General features: G+C 67.7%; 5 protein-coding genes across 5 annotated transcripts; 3 read left to right on the top strand and 2 right to left on the bottom strand.

Annotated features, from left to right (window-relative positions):
- Positions 1-44: 44 nt before the first annotated feature.
- GWD1 (carbohydrate-binding module family 45 protein) lies at positions 45-4385 on the top strand (the record flags this gene model as incomplete). Its single annotated transcript, XM_002501768.1, has 2 exons — positions 45-219; positions 391-4385. The coding sequence occupies 2 exons, from the start codon at positions 45-47 to the stop codon at positions 4227-4229; spliced, it is 4014 nt and encodes a 1337-aa protein (XP_002501814.1). The 3' UTR covers positions 4230-4385.
- Positions 4379-6457, bottom strand: MICPUN_100107 (ATP-binding cassette superfamily; the record flags this gene model as incomplete). The annotated part of the gene is made up of 1 exon (XM_002501376.1): positions 4379-6457. The coding sequence occupies one exon, from the start codon at positions 6455-6457 to the stop codon at positions 4379-4381; it is 2079 nt and encodes a 692-aa protein (XP_002501422.1).
- A 585-nt stretch (positions 6458-7042) lies between these two features.
- Positions 7043-8219, top strand: MICPUN_57947 (predicted protein; the record flags this gene model as incomplete). The annotated part of the gene is made up of 2 exons (XM_002501767.1): positions 7043-7188; positions 7301-8219. The coding sequence occupies 2 exons, from the start codon at positions 7043-7045 to the stop codon at positions 8217-8219; spliced, it is 1065 nt and encodes a 354-aa protein (XP_002501813.1).
- A 246-nt stretch (positions 8220-8465) lies between these two features.
- On the bottom strand, positions 8466-8969 carry MICPUN_57946 (predicted protein; the record flags this gene model as incomplete). The annotated part of the gene is made up of 2 exons (XM_002501375.1): positions 8875-8969; positions 8466-8741 (listed from the first exon to the last, which is right to left on the bottom strand). The coding sequence occupies exons 1-2, from the start codon at positions 8935-8937 to the stop codon at positions 8466-8468; spliced, it is 339 nt and encodes a 112-aa protein (XP_002501421.1). The 5' UTR covers positions 8938-8969.
- Positions 8970-9236: 267 nt separating this feature from the next.
- MICPUN_57945 (predicted protein) lies at positions 9237-17239 on the top strand (the record flags this gene model as incomplete). Its single annotated transcript, XM_002501766.1, has 4 exons — positions 9237-9384; positions 9616-10067; positions 10424-14533; positions 14792-17239. The coding sequence occupies 4 exons, from the start codon at positions 9237-9239 to the stop codon at positions 17237-17239; spliced, it is 7158 nt and encodes a 2385-aa protein (XP_002501812.1).
- Positions 17240-17286: the final 47 nt, after the last annotated feature.

Raw genomic sequence — 17286 nt, 5'->3', positions numbered from 1 at the left:
GCTGCTCGAGGCCCGCATTCCCTCGCTCCGCGTCAGGCGCAGCGATGGCGGCTACCGCGATGGGCGGAGCTAGTGTCGTGGGGGCGCCGAAGTTCTTTGCCGCGGGCTCCAGGAGGACGGTGCGCGGCACCTCCGCGCTGCGCGCCGCGACTCGCCCCGCGGCCGCGAGGCGGTCCATCGCGACCGTCACCCGCGCGCAGGCCGGCCAGACCGCCGAAGGTGAGAACCCGGCGCCCCGTGACCCGCGCCCACTCACTCCCCGCGCCCCGGGAACCCGATCTCCATCTTTTCGTTTTTTTTCCCGCCCGGCTCTTTCGGACCTCTTTCCACGAGGGCCGCGCGTCCCCGTTCACTCCCGGTTCTGACCATCCACTAACCCTCCTCCCACAGGCGATCGCATCGTCGATGTCTCCCAGATCGTCGTGCCCGAGGAGCTCGTCGGCATCCGCGCGTACGTGCGCTGGGAAGAGGCCGGCATGCCCGAGGACACGCCCCCCGAGTGGCAAGCCGCCGAGTACGCCAAGGCCAGGCTGGACCTCCAGCTCGAGGTTCTCAACGGCGTCACCCTCAACGACATACGCCGCAGGTACAACCAGGAGACCGTCGACGGCGACGACGAGCCCATCTTTTCCCGCGGCGACGCGAACGTCATGCTCGACGACGCCGCGGGCAAGTTTACCGGCGCGACGTCCAACGTCGTACCGATGGAGACCCGGCCGACCCCTCTCGACGACTTCGCGCCCACCATCGACATCCCCGGCGGCGGCAAGAAGCAGAAAGTGGCGATCGAGCCCGAGGAGTGGATCGAGCCCCCGCCCGAGCAGGTTGGCGAGTACCACTCCGACGCCTACGTGCACCGCGATCTTAGGTCCATCGTCTCCCACCGCGCGGGGGGCGACGAGGTTACCGCGCCCAAGTACAGCGCCAAGACGTTCATGTCCAGGTGGGCCAGCTTCGACTCGCCGAACACCCTGGTGAACCAGCGCCTGTACACCCTCGGCGACGATTCCGAGATGCTCGTGCAGATGTACCAGGATGTCGCGGAGGATGAGTCCGCCTCGAGCGGCCCGAGGAAGAGGGTCGTGAGCCGCAGCGTGGTCATCACCACCGACTCGCAGGAAGACCTCGTGCTGCACTGGGGCGTCGCCAAGGACGAGCCCGGCCAGTGGCTCCTACCCGAGACCACAGTTTGGCCCGGAAAGACCACCGCCGTGAGCGACATGAGCGTCGAGACGCCGTTTGTGTCGGGCCAGGGCTGCCTCCCCGCCGAGGCTTTCGACAAGGACGAGGTCGAACCCGGCGAGGAGGACCTGTGCTACCCGATCCAGCAGCTCACCATCGAGCTCCCGGGCGAGGGCGCCGACGAGCTCATGGGTCTGCAGTTCGTGATCAGGAACAAGGAGGGCACGAGCTGGTTCAGGGATGAGAAGAACGGCAACTCCAATTTCCACGCCAACTACGCCACCACCCAGCATTCCAAGGCTGCGGACGAGCTCCTCGAGACCATCATCCGATCCGAGGCTGGCAACGGCTGGTGGACTCTGATGCACCGCTTCAACCTCGCGTCCACCATGCTCGAGCAGAAGTGCGCGCCCGGGGCGTCCGAGAAGTCCATCGCCAAGGCTGTCGCCGCGGCGGCCAAGATTTACGTCTGGCTCAGGTACTCCTCCAACCGAAAGCTCACCTGGCAGCGCAACTACAACGTCAAGCCCCGCGAGCTGAGCGCCGCGCAGTCCAAGCTGACCAAGACGATCGCCAAGCTCTTCTGCGACGCGCCCCACCTGAGGGACGTCACCAGGCTCATGCTTGGCACCGTCGGCAAGGGTGGCGAGGGCGGCCAGGGTCAGCAAATTCGCGATGAGATTCTCAACATCATGCACCGCAACGACATCAAGGAGAAGAAGGGCATCTGGATGGAGGAATGGCACCAGAAGCTCCACAACAACACCACCCCGGACGACATCATCATCTGCGAGGCCTACCTCGCCTTCCTCAAGTCCAACATGGACATCTCCGAGTACTGGCGCGTTCTCTCCGAGGGCGGCATCGACCGCGCTCGCCTCGAATCTTACGAGCGTCCCATCCTCGCCGAGCCCACGCCGCGTCCCACCAAGAAAGTGGCGCTCATCAAGGACTTCCAGAACTATCTGAAGATCCTAAAGTCCGTTCACTCCGGCGCGGACCTCATCGAGTGCATCAAGACGGCAAACAAGGGTCTCGGCGGCGTCAGCCCCGCGCTCAACTACGCGAGGGTCGCGCAGAACGGCGGCGGCGACGCCATCCAGCTCCTCGCCGCGTGCGTCGACGCGAGGCACGAGCTCCGCGGCGCGGGTCTCGCCAACCCCTCCGACCAGGAGTGGACTCGCGAGCTCCTCTACCTCGACCTCTCCCTGGACGACGTCGCCAGGCGCGCCGTCGAGCGCTCGGGCGAGGCCAATTACGGCTTGGAGGACCAGATGAGGCTCGCGGGTCTCGTCATGGAGAACCTCGCGCTCTCCCTCCCGACGTCCAACGAGGACATCGTCCTCGCGCTCATCGAGTGGCGCAGGGTCGAGGAGGCGCGCCGCGGCGGTGACTCGCAGTGGGCCCTTCGCGCCAAGGCTGTGGTGGACCGAGTCCGCCTCGCCGTCGCCCTGCACGCGGATGACGTCGCGGCCAAGATGCAGCCGGCGGCGACCGAGATTGGCGTCGCGTGCGGCATCGAGCACTGGGCGGTGGACCTCTTCGCCGAGGAGGTGATCCGCGGCGGGCCGGCGTTCGCGCTCTCGCTGGTTCTCTCGCGACTCGACCCGCTGCTCCGAGCCGAGGCGGATATGGGCGCGTGGCAAATCATCTCGCCCGTCCCGGCGGTTGGCTACGTCAAGCACGTGCACTCGCTCAGGGAGGTGATGAACGAGACGTTCACCAGGCCCACCGTGCTGGTGGCCGATAAGGTTGGCGGCGACGAGGAGATCCCCGCGGGCTCCGTCGCCGTGCTCACGACGTGCTCCGTGGACGTCCTCTCGCACTCGGCGGTTCGCGCCAGGAACATGGGCTGCCTCTTTGCCACCTGCTACGACGAGGCGGTGCTCGACAGCCTCGCCGCGCTCGACGGCGAGCCCGTGTCCGCCTCCGTCATGGGCGGCGACGAGGTCGTCTGGGAGGAGGTGGACGCGTCCGCGGTGGCATTGGGCGCGGGCGCCGGCGATGTCTCTAGCGTGCCCAAGGGCCTCAAGCTCGCCAAGATTCCCTTCTGCGGCAAGTTCACCGTCCCGCTCCAGGAGTTCAAGAAGGGCGTCGTGGGTGCCAAGGCTATCAACACCCTCGCGCTCAACGAGAGCCTCGGCGGCGGTAAGATCCCAGCCTGGATTAACCTCCCCAAGTCCATGGTCATCCCCTTTGGGACCATGGAATACGTTCTCGACGACGCCGTCAACGCCAGCGTCAAAACTGAGCTCGCGTCGCTCGTGGCGGCCATCGACGACTCCTCCGAGACGGCGCTGGAGCGTTCCCTCGCCGCGTGCCGCGCGTGCGTCAAGCACATCGCCGCGCCCGCGGGCATGCTCGATGAGATCGAGGCTGCGATGGTGGCCGCCGGCATCCCCGCCCCCGAGGACGAGGATCGCTGGGCCAAGGCGTGGAGCGCTCTGACGGATGTGTGGGCGTCCAAGTGGAACGATCGCGCTTTTGTGTCGCTGCGCAACGTGGGCATCGACCACGACGACCTGCGCATGAGCGTCCTCGTGCAGCCCGTCGTCGACGCCGACTACGCGTTCGTCATTCACACCGTCAACCCGTCCTCCAAGGACCAGACTGAGCTCTACGCCGAGGTTGTGATGGGCCTTGGCGAGGCGCTCGTGGGCAACTATCCGGGCCGCGCTCTGTCCTTCTCCGTCAAGAAGACTTCGGGCGAGACCCCGCGGGTTCTGGGCTTCCCCAGCAAGAGCGTGATGCTTAAGATCCCCAGGCAGACGCTCATCTTCAGGTCTGACTCCAACGGCGAGGATCTGGAGGGGTACGCTGGCGCGGGCCTGTACGAGTCGGTGCCCATGGACGAGGAGGAGACCATCCACGCGGATTACGCCACCGATCCCCTGGTTTGGGACGAGGGTTTCAGGACCGAGCTCCTGTCCAAGATTGCCGAGGCTGGCGTGGCGATCGAGGCGGCGCTGGACGGCCAGCCGCAAGACATCGAAGGCGTCGTCAAGGATGGGGAGATTTACGTGGTGCAGACCCGGCCGCAGGTGTGAGTGAAAAATCTCGCGAAGCAGCCCCGCGCGTCTGCCCGGATCCTTCTGTCATTATTATTCTTGTTTGGAACGCCCACCCGTAGGGGTTGGGCAACGCTCGCTCCCTGTTTGTTTAAAGTAAGTAATATCAACGTTAGATAAAAGAACGACTACGCCTCTGCTGCGATCGCCTCGGCCTCCGCCATCACCTCCTCCAATCTCTGCCACTCCGCATAATACAACCCCTGCTTCTCGACTTTTACGTCCTTCTCCTTCTGTATTTCAACCGCCGCCGCGACATCCGACCCGCATTTCATCAGCCGCTCGTCGATGGCGGCGATGTCATCTTCCAGAACTGCCAGCGCGCGTTCGATTTTATCGATTGTCTTTGGAGCGTTCCTCGCCTCCCTGAGTAGCTTGTCTCGGGCAGCCTTAGCCTCCTTCGCCGCCGCTTCAGCAGCCGCAATTTCCTCCTCGGTCATCTCCTGTTCTTTTTTGGCACCCTTGGGAGCTTCCTTTGGCTTTGCCACCGCGCCCGCGACGCCGCCAGTGGCGACCGCGTTGGGAGAGAAATCCTTTTTAGATAGGGTCCCACCAGTGACCATTCGGGTCTTCATCGCCCCGGCCTCGACCCTCGCCACGAACGTCGGCTCGAGAGCATCCGCAAAGGTTTTATTGTGAGTCACGGCGACAACCGCTCCGTCCCAGCCTCTCAGAGCCCCGGTGAGAGCGTCAATCGCGGCGGTGTCCAGGTGATTAGAAGCCTCGTCCAGGAGGAGAACGTTGACGGGACGCAACACGAACGCGGCCAGGGCCACGCGCGCCTTCTCGCCCCCGCTGAGCTCCCCGATTTTTCGGTCCTTCGCTGCCGATCCCGAGAGCCCCAAAGCGCCGAGCACCGATCGCGCCGTGAGCTCCGTCACAGTCGGGTCCGCCGCGCGCGCCACCTTCAGGACGTGAACCAACGGCGTCTCCTCCACCGGGAGCTCCTGAGCGAGATCCTGCGAGAAGTATCCCACGCGCGTCCCCTCGCCGTGCGCCAGCGTGCCGCCCTGCAGCCGAAGGTTACCGCCGAGCGTTCGCAGGAGGGTGGATTTGCCCGCGCCGTTTGGACCGACGATGAGCCACCTGTCGCCGCGGCTCACCTTGAGACCGGCGCCCGTGATGAGCGGCTCTAGGCCGGCGCCGTAGCCGACGACCCCGTTCTCCAGGATGAGCGCCTCCTTCGCGCCGTCGGGCGGATCGGGAAGGCGGAAAGTGACCCGCTTGGCGTCTCCCGGGCCGGCGCCGAGGTCCTTGCCGCCGCCAGTCAGCTCCTCCAACTCCTCCAAGTTTTCGAGCACGCCCTGGAGCTGCTTGGCTTTGCTCTTGGCCGCCTTGGCGGTGGACGCGCGCGCGCTGTTCTTGGCCACGAACTGTTCGAGCTTGGCCGCCTTCGCCGCCTCCTTCGACGCGGCCCTCGCGGCCACCTCCCGGCGCTGCTTGCGCTCCTCGAGGAACTTGGCGTAGTTGCCGCTGTACCCGTGCAGCCTCGACCCTCGCACCTCCACCAGCCTGTCCACGCCCTTGTCCAGCAGAGCCTCGTCGTGGGACACCAGGAGCACCGTCCCGGAGTAGGCCCTGAGCCACCCGGCGAGCCACTCCTTCGCCTGCGCGTCGAGGTGGTTCGTGGGCTCGTCCAGGAGGAGGAAGCCGCCGGTGATGCCCGAGTTTCGGCTGTCCCCGGCGGGCGAGAGCAGGAGCCTCGCGAGCGCCACCCGCATCTGCCATCCGCCGCTGAGCGCCGCGCACGGCCTGTCCCACGCCTCCTTCGCGAAACCGAGGCCCGTGAGCACGTCCGCGACCCTCCGTTCGACGGTATTTCCGCCCACAGCCTCGAACGCGTCGTTCGCCGCCACGAGCATGGACGCGGCGTTTGCGTCGCCTTGGGCCATGGCTTTCTCCGCCTCTCGCACCGCGTCGATCGCCGCCTGTACGTGCGTCATGCGGCTGCGCGCCTCCTGCGCGACGGTGAGCTTGGAGCCGCTCACCGCGGTCTGCTCGAGGTACCCGACGTCCGCGCGCTGCGCCACCCTGAGCTCGCCCGCGTCGTGCGATCGGAGCCCCGACACGCAGCGGAGGAGGGTGGACTTGCCGCACCCGTTCGCGCCCACCAGACCCACCGTCTCGCCCGGTTCGACGCGCAGGTTGGCTCCGACGAGCAAATCCCTGTCCCCGACGGTAACGCGCACGTCGGTGAGCGTCATCATCGCGCCCGCGGTGTCGCCTCTCGGAACTTCCGCGCAGGTGAGCCGCGAAGAGCACGCGGTCTCGGCGGTGGGCGATGGAGAAGCTTGCGCACGGCACCTTATCATCCCCAGTCGCGCCTCCGAACCCGCGCGCCTCATCGACCATACCCGGGCGCGCGGGACCGCGCGAGCGCCGCGCCCGATGGCAAGAGGCGCCGGCGCGAGCGCGACCGAAGGCATTGTCCGGCGCGAGCGCGGCTCGCAGTGCGCTCGGGTTGCGGCGCGCGGGCTCGGAGAAACGCGGCGAGGCGACTCGACCGTCGATCCGCTGGAAGTTTCCACACAGCATCCAGGGTTTCCAATTTCGTCCCGAACCCGTTGTGGCGTACGTCGTGGGATCCTCCCGCAGATCAGTGCTTCAGGCGCGAGCACGACGCCGTCGTCCCTTTGGGGGAGGATATCGACTCACCCACGGGACTCGGCGAGCCCGTCGAGCGAGTCTCGTGGCGCCGCGAACACCCAGGTCCTGCACTGCTGCACACGGCATCGGCGTCCCTCGGCCAGCGGGTCTGACACCAAATTTTACCCCGGTTGCCAAAAGTAAAGATGACCGAGCCGTGGAGGGACCCCTGCTTCGACCCCTCGGACCTCTCATCCAAGCGGGAGTGGGAGCAGATCGGCGACGGCAGCTTCGGAAACGTGTACAAGGCGTCGCTGCTCGGCACGAGCGTGGCGGTGAAGGAAATCGGGAAGTGAGTGCCCGCGCCGTCCCCCTTCCGCGTCCCCGCCCCTAACCCCTTATTTTTATCCTCCCGACGCCGGCCCGGTTGGCCCGACGCTGACCGCCCGTGTCCAACCTTCCAGCCTGAAACCCGACCGCGTGGCCGGTCTTAAGCGTGACATGTACTATCTCAGACGATTTCCCCACCCCAACATCGTCGCGGTGTTCGGCGCGTACGAGGAGGACGGAAAGCTCTTCATGGTCATGGAGTACGTCAGCAACTCGCTCCGCTCGAGGAGCGTGGTGAACAGGGTGGACGTCGTGAGGGTGCTGAGCGACGTGGCGAGGGCGCTGGTGAGGCTGCACGCGGCGGGTCACGTGCACAGGGACGTCAAGGCGAGGAACGTGCTGATAACGCGCGGGTACGAGACGGCCAAGCTCTGCGACTTTGGTTTGGCGAGGACAATGCCGGGCGACGGCGCGCGGGACGACGTCAACCCCGAGCTCACGCCGAGGATAGGACCCCCGAAGTACCGCGCCCCCGAGGTTGTGAAGCGACGGGACTACGGCATCAGCTCGGACATGTACGGCTTCGGGATCATGTGCCAGCAGCTGGTCAAGGAGCTGAAGAAGAAGCGGCGCCGGGCGATGGGCGAGGAGGAGGTTGACTTTATCCTCAACCTTGCCTCCGAGTGCCTGAGAAAGGACCCGGCGGCGCGGCCCACCGCGGGCGAGTGCCTCAAGCGCCTGCTCGAGTACCGCGGCAGGTCGTTGCAGCTGTGCAGCAGGGAGACGGCGAACAAGCGCAGGTCCTACTGGATCGACGCGCCCATGGACGTCGGCACGTTTAAGCACGCGGGGAAGGAGCCCACCGCGTCCAGCGACCGCTCATCCTCGGACTCGCCCGGGGACGACGCGCGGGGTGGACGCCGGGGTGAGGACAGCGAGGTGGGACGCGCGGATGGGGCGCGCGGCGATGGAGGGGTGGCGCATGGCGACGAGGAGGATGAGGTCACCGGCGGCGGAGCGCCCAAGCGGCGGAGGGTGGACGTCGAGAGCTGACGGACGCTCCGACGGCGGGAAGAGTTTAGGCGAACGACGGGGGACGCGACGTGCCAGAGCCGGGACGTGAAAAGGAAAGGCGGGCGCGTTGTTTCGTCGCGCCTCGGCGTTCGGGTCGTCGTCGGTCGGGAAGGTCCCGACCGCGCATCCCGGCGCGTCGCTGTTAAGCGTCGCTGTTGAAACCAAACCAAATCGAAGATACACTTATTACACAAACCCGGCGAGGACCCGCTCGACCCCGGCGGGTTACTTCTTCTTGTTAGCCTCCTCCGCAGCCTCGCGCATTCCGGCGCGCAGGGTTCCGATCTCGGCCCTGAGGGACTTGATCTCCGCGGTGAGCGCGTCCATGTCCGCGGGCAGGGGTTTCTCGGCCATGGCTGCCGCCGCAGCAGCGGGAAGGGCAGCGTCCACCTTGGTCATGTCGACCTCCGCCTCCTTGTGATCGTGCGCCCCCTCGGCGTGCGAATGGTACTTGTGGTGAAAGTAGTGCTCCATGCCGAAGGCCATGACGAACACGCCAGCCTGTCGCGCGGGGAACCGGGTCGCCGGGCGTCAACGAGGGGACGAAAACCAAATTCAACCGTGGCGTGGGCGTGAGGGTGAGACTTCGTCGATCGAGGGCGATTTCGCGCGCGGGTTCGGGCGAGCGACGCACCATGACGTGCTTCAGCGGGGCCAGGCTCCCGGTCTGAATAAAAGCGCGGCGGTAGGCTTCCATGGTGCCGACTGTTAACCGCGGGGCGTCGCTCACAGGGCGCGACGAACACTGGGTGAGGGGGGAGGACAGCACCGCCAGGTATACCCTAAGTCGCACGAGGGACTGACCCGTCGGCGCTCGGCGCGGTGAGCAAAATTCCGAGCGAGGCACGCAACAACGCCGGTCGAGCTCGAGTGCACACACCGGGCCGCCGCGAAGGGCGCGCACGCGACTCGGCCACCACCGGCTCGAAGACCGATCGGGGCGGTGACCGGCTCGGAGCCCGGAGAGGAGGACGCGAGACGACGGGATCGAGCGACATGACGTCCGCGTTGGCAAGCCAGCTGCAGGTCGTGGCGGCATCTCGCCCGCAGGAGGAGCGGCTGAGGGGCAAGGCGTCGCTACTGTACGACATCAGGGAGGCTGCGGACATCGACCTGCAGACCATCTACGCCGTCGGCCTTCAAGGTACGCGCGCATCGTATCGGAACCCGCGCCGCGCGCGTCGCGTCTCCGTGCCGAGACGCGCACGGGCACCAAACATCCAACCCCGCAACCGCCGCCGCCGCCCACTTTCGGGGGGGGATTGCGCTTTTCGCGTTCCGCCGCCGTGGGCCGCCGCGCGCGAGTATGTAACCCCTTAACCGCCCGATCGATGCGGGATCCGGCGCTCACGATCCCGACCCATTCCCATCGCAGGGTTCAACGAGCTCACCAGGCTCGATGGCCGGTTCGAGCAGTACAGCAAGTCGCTGTTCAGTCGCGCCGGGAGCGAGCAGAACCGCGAGCTGATGGACAGGGAGGCGAACGCAAAGCTCGACCAACAGATTGAGGGGTACCTGCGTCTGCTGAGCGGCTACTACCTCAACCCGGCGGCGACGAAGACGCTCGAGTATCTCATCAGGCGGTACAAGATCCACGTGCACAACGTCGACGCGGCGGTGACGTGCGCGCTGCCCTACCACAGCACCCCCGAGTTCGTCAAGCTCGTGCAGCTGTGCGTCCTGGAGAATACCTCCTTCTACTGGCTCAAGGGGGTGAAGGAGACGGGCGCTGCGCCGCCCAGGGATCGACTCGTGCAGCGATCCCTGAGGGACATGGCGTTCTTCTCGTTCGTGGCGGACACCGCGGCGACCGCGGCTTCGCAGAAGGTGAGCGTCCCCCCTTTGGTCACCTCGCGCGCAACCCCTCGAGTTTGTTTGATCCTCGCCGCGGCCCGGCACCCACCGCTTTTTCTTCCGTCTGATGCGGCTGCCATTCGTGGCTCAAACCACGCCGCGACAGACTAGCCTCGCGGTGGGAGATGACGATACACTCGATGAGATAGCCTGTCGGCGCTCCACTGCCTCCGCTCGCAACGTACTGCGCGAATAGCAATGGCTGGAGTTGTCTTGAGTGCTCTCTCTCATTTTTCCTGGAAACTTTTCACCACCCCCATTGAGTCCGACTCGGCCCCTCGCGCATCCACCACTGATAACGATATCTTCAACCCCGATGTTTCGCACAGGGTGTCCCCGGTTCCGCGTCGTCTTTCTACGCCGTGCTGCTCACCGAAACTATCGCAGAGATGAAGAAGGTTGAGTCATCGGTTGTCCCTCGGCTGCTCCCTTACCTGGAGGCTGGCCTCGCGCCCGCCGCCAGCGCGGAGCAATACGCGGGCGCTCTGATGGTCGGGGTTCAGCTCAGCATCAGCGCGAGCCTCGCGCTTCCCCTGACGGAGGCTCTGCTGGAGGGCGTCGCGAAGGGCGCGAGGGCGCCGCTTCACGCGCAGGCGCTTCAGGCGCTCCTCGCCATCTGCGGTTCGCAGCGGATCCGTGACCTGCCTTCCCGGGCGTTCAAGCACTTGGTAAAGATGCCCGACCTCCCCTCGCGGGTGGCGGACATGTGCGAAAAGTACGAAGCGGAATCGCTGGTCGTTCCCCTCGTCAGAGCTCTCGCGCAGTCCGCGACGCAACACGCCAACTACGAGCGCGTTCTCGGCGGCGTCGTCAACGAGGTGAAGCTGTCCGACCTCGCCGTCAGGGCGCTCGTCCAGGAACTCGTCACCCTCGGGTCGGGTTCCGGCGTGGACTCCGCGGCGGCGACTCCCGCGGGCGCGGAGCACGGGCGCGAGGTGGCGGCGAGGTCGATCCGTATGGTGGACGTGAAGCATCCCGCGGCGTGTTCCGCCGCCGTGGACCACGTCCTCGGCGAGGCGTCCAGGCGGGGCGCGACGAAGGAGGGCGAGGGCAACGAGGAGGGCAAGGCTGCGGCTGATTTTTTGAGGGAGGCGCTCGCCGGGTCCGCCGCGGGTCCGCTTCCCGGGCACGCGGCGTCCCTCGGAGCCGCGCTGGATCACCCCCAGGCTGGTTTGCGAGAGGCGGCGCTTCGGGAACTTCGCAACAGCGGCGCCGCTTCAAAGGTCATGTCGGGCGGAGCGAGAAAATCGTCGAACGCGCCCCCAGCCCCGGGGATCATCTCCGGCGCCCTCCTCAGGAGGGTCACGGACGACGTCCCCAGGATCGCGTCGCTCGCCGCGGCGCTTCCGGGGCTACGAGTCGCCGTGGGAGACGACGAGGCTCTCTTCGCCGCTGCGGTTGAACGCTTGCGGGTCGCTTCGGCGCATTTCGTGGGGAAAAACGAGACGGCCGAGCTGGAGCGCGGCGTGGCCAAGAGGCTGGTGAAGCTCGCGTGCGGCACCCTCGCGTTACCGTTCCCCAGGGCGAAGGATGGCCAAGGCGTCGAGGTTGACCGGGAGGAGTCCGATTCCGAGGCTGAGGAGTCGGACTCGGAGGCGGATCCCGTCGACAAACCGCCCGTCGAAGATAATCGCGGCGCGCTCGGCAACCTCGCCGGACGCGCCGCGGGGCTCGCGCTCGGTCACGCGGTCTTTTCCCCGGCGACACGCGCGGTGGCGCGGGCGACGATCGCGGCGGCGAAGCGTAACCTCCACCCGTCGCTCGCCGAGCTCAGGACGGATGCCTTTGACGCGGCTCTCGCCAAAGCGCAAGACGCCGCGGGCGCCGCGTCGCCCGAGCCCGCCAAGGGCAAGAAGGGCAAAAAGGCGTCGACCGAAACGACAAAGGCCGAGGACACCGCCGCGCTCAAGGAGGCCCGCGCGAGGAGCGACGCCGCGGCGAACGCGGTTGTCATTGGCGCCGTCGCTAAGGGTATCGCCGCGGGCGTCGACGCTTGGGGGGGCGAGGGTGAGCTCACGCTCTGGGCGCTCGAGGCGTGGCGGGACGGATCACCCGGGGCGAGGGCGAACCTGCTGCTGGCGATGCGAGAGGCTGTGGCGATGGACGCGGACGGGAGCGTTCGGCAGGCGCTCTGGGCGGTTCTCAGGGACAGCTGGACAGAGGGCGGCGCCGCTGATTTTTCGGAGGGCGCCGCGGAGGAAAACCTGGACGAACCTCTCACGGCGGAGGTTGCCCGCGCGATTGCCCGCAACAACCCGCGCGTGACCCCGCCGATCGCCCGCGCGGCGCTGCACCGACTGATGCAAACGATCAACGGCAAGAGGACCGGAAAGAAGACGGTTGGCGTGCCCTCTTCTGGCGCCTCAGCCGGCGTCATCGACGAGGCTTTCTCCAGGATGTCAATCGCCGACGGCGCCGCGGGCAAAGGCCGATTTGCCGCATCGTTCGACGCCCTCCTCGGAGCCGTCGAACGCGGCGGCGGGTCGTCCGTCGGCTTCCTCGCCACCCGCGCGGCGAGCGACCCGTCCGCGGATTCCACCGAGGTTCCTCGCACCGCGCTCGAGCTCCTCGCGACGCGCGGCGGCGGGTCGAATGGGGCGGCGACGTCGAGCGTCCTCGCCGTGCTCACCGTCGCGTGTACCGCCGCCGAGCCGGCGGTGCGCGCGGCGGCGGCGAACGCCATCGTCGCGCTGGCTCCCAAGGGCTCATCCACGGGTGCCAAGAAAGGCGCGACGGCGGTGTGGAGGTCCCTCAAGGACGCGGCGGGCGACGTGGGCAGCGTGACCAAGAGCGTCGACGCCGGCGCCGCGCTGTGCGACGCTCTCGCCGCCGGCTTTGCAGCCGCGGGGTCCAAGGACGAGTCCGACGTCGCCTTGCGCGATATTCTCGCGCCGCTCGCGTCGCTCGGCATCTCCGACGACGGGGACGGCGGCGGCGGCGGGGACGCGATCGAGCCGAGGCTCGGGGCGTACGGCGGTCGCAGGCTCGTCGCGGCGCTCAAGGGCGTGGGTAGCGACGCGAGCAAGGCTGAGGCTCTGGCGCCCGCGCTCAGGTGGTGCCTCGCGCGGGGCGAGGGCGACGCCGCGGAGCTCGCCGTGGAGATCATCGAAACGTTCACGGTAGACTACGCCAAGAGCAAGGGGGCGACGTCGGGCGAGAGCTGGCGCGTGTTCACGTCCGCGCTCGTCGCTCCGTCACCCGCGCCGGCTCGCGTCGCCGCCGTCTGCCGGGCCACACCGGAATTTGTCGATTCGCTCCCGGCGGCGAGGAGGGGCGAGCTGCTCCGCATCCTCTTCACCGCGGTCGGTACCGACGCGGACGCCGGCGCGCGGGCCGCGGCGAGGGACGCGATCGACGCGTTAAAACTCCTCGCGGACGACGTCATCAGCCTCGTTCGCGCGGCGACGGCGGCGGCGGCGACGACGGTCGCGTCGCCCTCGACCAAGAGATCCAAGGGTTCAGCCGCGGCGGGGAGGGATGCCGACGGTTCCGATGCCGTGTCCGCGGCCGTCGCGGCGCTCGAGGTCGTGGGATGGAAATCGCCGGGGGATGTACACTCGCGAGCGGACCTCGCGGGGCCGTGCCAGGAGCTGCTGGCGAGCCTGTTGGACGCGGCGGCGGCGGCGGCGGCTCGCGGCGCCGAGGTTGGCCGGGACTCCGACGACGAAAACGTCGCTCCTTCCCCGGGGGGAGGCGCGGCGAGCGGCTACTCGCAGGCGGTGGTCCTGTCCACCCTGGACATGCTCGCCCGCGACGACGCGATGGGACCGGATTCGGCCCCGTTCAACAAGACCCCGGGTAAGCGCCAAAAAGGTTCAAACGCCGGATACGACGTGAGGCTCATCGTTCGAGCCGTGACGGAGGCGGAGGCTGGCCCGGCGCGCGAGGCTGCGCTCGCGCTCCTCGCCGCCGTCGCAAAGAACGACGCCGTGGGCGTGATGGAACACGTCCTCGAGGTGAGCGCCGCGCTGGCGCATCGGGCGTCTAACGCCACCGACGACCCCCTCGCGCAGAGGGCGCTGGAACAGGCTCTCGCCGCCGTCGTTCCGGCTTGGATCGAGGGAGGGTTCGGCGTCAAGGCTGCCGCCGAGCAGGTCGTCAACGCGCTCCCGGACGCTCCCGAGCACAGGCGCGCGCCGCTGTGCCTCGCGCTGCTCCGCGCGTGCCCCGAGGGAGAGGGTCTTCCCGTTGTTCTGCTTCTGCTGCTCGGTCAGCTCAGAAAGTTGGAGGAGGCTGCCGCCGCATCCGCTGCGAAGAGGGCCAAGAAGGCGGCAAAGGCTGCGGAGAAGGCGGGCGTTCGCGTCGCGGAGGCGATCGCCGAGTTCGAGCAGGACAACACGTTCGCCGAGTCTGCGGCTTGGGTGTTGGACCTCGCGGCTTTGTTACTGTCGCGGGAGACGGCATCCGGTGCCGTGGACGCTCTGGTGGCTACCATGAAGGTTAGCAGTTTCCCCCGGCTCGCCCGTTTTTTCCCGGTTTTGGTTTACGCCCCCCCGAAGGGGGCTCGTCTCGCTGATGATAAATTCCTAATCTTGTGTCAGGATTCTGACGCGCTCCTTCTTGTTGAGCACCGTGTTGAGAAAACATCTGCTGCTTTCCTACTGAGAGACGAGCCCGCGGGTTTTATTACCCGGACCCGTCACATCTTTCCAACCCACAATCGAGCCGCTGACCCAATTTAAACCATCTCGCCACAGGGCGCCGTCGACGAAGGCGGCCGAATCGTCTGGCTCTCCGCCGAGGTCACCTCCAAGCATCTCTCGTCTCGCGCATTCCTACAGGCTGCGCGTCGCGAGACTGCCGCGGCCGTCGCCTCGGTCGAGAAGAACGCCGAGGGGGAGGATGAGGAGGATGTCATCGCGGAAGCCGAGGCTGCGGCGGCGGTCATCGCCGCGCGCCTCCAGGAAGGATACGCCGACCTCGCGGAATGCGCTCTGCTTCTCCTCCAGGCGGGAACCACCGCGGGTGCCGAGGAATCTCCCAAGGCCAAGGCCAAGGGAAAATCTTCCAAGCACGCGGGCGGGCTTCAACCCGTGGATACCAAGGCTGCGGCTCGAATGGAACGGGGCGGGAGGCAGGTTCTCACCGCGCTCGACGGGCTCCTCGCCCCCGGACCGTACCTTCGCTCGCTCGCGCCGCTGCTCGAGCACGAGGACGGGCGCGTGCGTCGCAAGGCGCTCCGCCTGATCGCGCACAGGCTGCATGCCGCGGCCGCCGCGGATGTCGCGCCGGCGAACAAGTACGAAAAGAGAAAGGGTGAAAAAGCGCGCGACGCCAGGAGCAGGGCCCGAGCCAAGGACCGGAAATGGAAACGGAGCGGCAAGGCGGCGACGGCGACGACGGAGGACGAAGACGCTGAGGCGGAGGAAATGGAGGAGGAGAGGGCGGATGAGGTGGAGGCTGGCGTCGCGTTGATCGAGAAGCTCGCCGAGCTGGCGGGCGCCGGTTCTTACGCCACCAGATCCGCCGCGCTCGCCGCGCTCGACGCGGCTTCGTCCAGGTTCGCCGGCGTCAAGGACGCGCACAAGCCCATCATCGACGCGGCGCCCGCGGCGGTCGAGTCCCTCTCGTGTTCTTCGCGCGCCGTCGTCGCCGCCGGCGCGGGTTGCATCGCGTCCATCGTCAAGTCGCAGGGTGTGCGATGCGTCGGCATCCTACCCAACGCCGTTCCCAAGCTCCTGGAGACGGCCAACTCGGCCGCGTCGTCACTGGCAAAGGCCAAGGATGCCGCCGCGAGGGCCGCCGCCGAGGCGGAGGAGGCGGGAGATGAGGCGGCGGAGGAGGAGGCGAGCGCGGCGGCGGGCGTCCGCGATGACGAGGGTGCCGTGCTCGTCGCCGCGCTCAAGGCGGTGGACACGCTCATGGAGCAGCTCAGCGCCTTTGTCAGCCCGTACCTTCCGGAGATGCTCCGACTTTTGCTATCCCCGGCGCTCGTCCCAGCCGTCGGCGGCGAGGACGGCGAGGACGCGCTCGACAGGGAATCTTCGGCGTACCAGGCGGCCCAGTCCGCGGCGGCGCTGCGCGAGATTGTCGCCAGGCGGATCCCCCACCGTCTGCTGCTCAAGCCCCTCGCCGAGGCGTACGACTCGTGCCTGGCGTCGGGCGGCGGCGGCGGGGCGGCGGCGGCGAGGTCGGCGCTGGGCATGGCCGCCGTCGCCGCGTCGACGGAGCCCCCCGCCCCGGCGCACCGCGGCGCGCTCGTGGCGCTGCTACTCCGTGCGCTCGACGTGCGACGCGAGCCACCAGCGGGCAGGTGCTCCGCCGCCGCCGTCGACGAAGTGGAGGGCGCCGCGGTGCAAGCCTTTGTCACGTTTTCCCTGCAGCTCACCGAGTCGTCGTTCGTACCGGTGTTTACGCAGGTTGTCGAGTGGGCCAAGGCGCGCGCGGCCGACGCCCCCGCCGCGAGGACAAGGCTGGGCGCGCTGTTCCGCCTCGCGTCTTCCCTCGCGGACGCGCTCCGCGCAGTTTTCGTTCCCCTCGCGACGCCGCTGCTGGACCTCGCGGCGGCGGCGCTCGATCCCGTGTCCGACCCGGCGCCGTCGAAAAAGAAAAAGAAGAAGAGCAACGCCGGCGCCGGCGTGGACCCCGCCGCGATCGTCGCGGAGTTGGACACGTGGCGCATGCGCACGCACGCGCTCTCCGCGCTTCGCAGGCTCTTCGTGCACGACGGCGGCGAGGCGCTGCTCGACGCAGGCCGGTTCAACCAGCTGCACCCGCTGGTGACGCGGATGCTTCGCGCGGTTCCGCCGTCGGAGGGACCGGACGGCGAACCCACGCCGGAGGCTGCGGAGGGGGAGCACATGGCGCCCGGCGGGCTCGCGAGCGAGTGCGTGGCGTGCGTCGCCGCGATGATCGCCTCGGCTCCAGACGACGCGCTGTGGAAACCCGCGCACAGGGGCGTCTTGCTAGCCACGCGGGAGGGGGTGGCGAGGACGCGGCTGGTGGCGCTCGCCGCGCTCGGGGCGGTGGTGGACAAGCTGCAGGAGGAGTACCTGGCGCTGCTGCCGGAGGCGATCCCGTTCCTGTCGGAGCTGTTCGAGGATCCGGACGAGGCGGTGGAGGGCGCGGCGAGGGCGTTCACGGGCAGGCTGACGGAGTTGAGCGGCGAGGATCTCAAGAGTTTGATGCTCGGCGACGAGAAGTAAGGTTAGGAACCATTTATCAGTACGAAACTGCTTCACCAGAGACTACT

Source organism: Micromonas commoda, chromosome 4 (genome assembly GCF_000090985.2).
Source record: "Micromonas commoda chromosome 4, complete sequence".
Lineage (NCBI taxonomy): Eukaryota > Viridiplantae > Chlorophyta > Mamiellophyceae > Mamiellales > Mamiellaceae > Micromonas > Micromonas commoda.
This window is presented reverse-complemented; position numbering and strand designations above follow the sequence as displayed.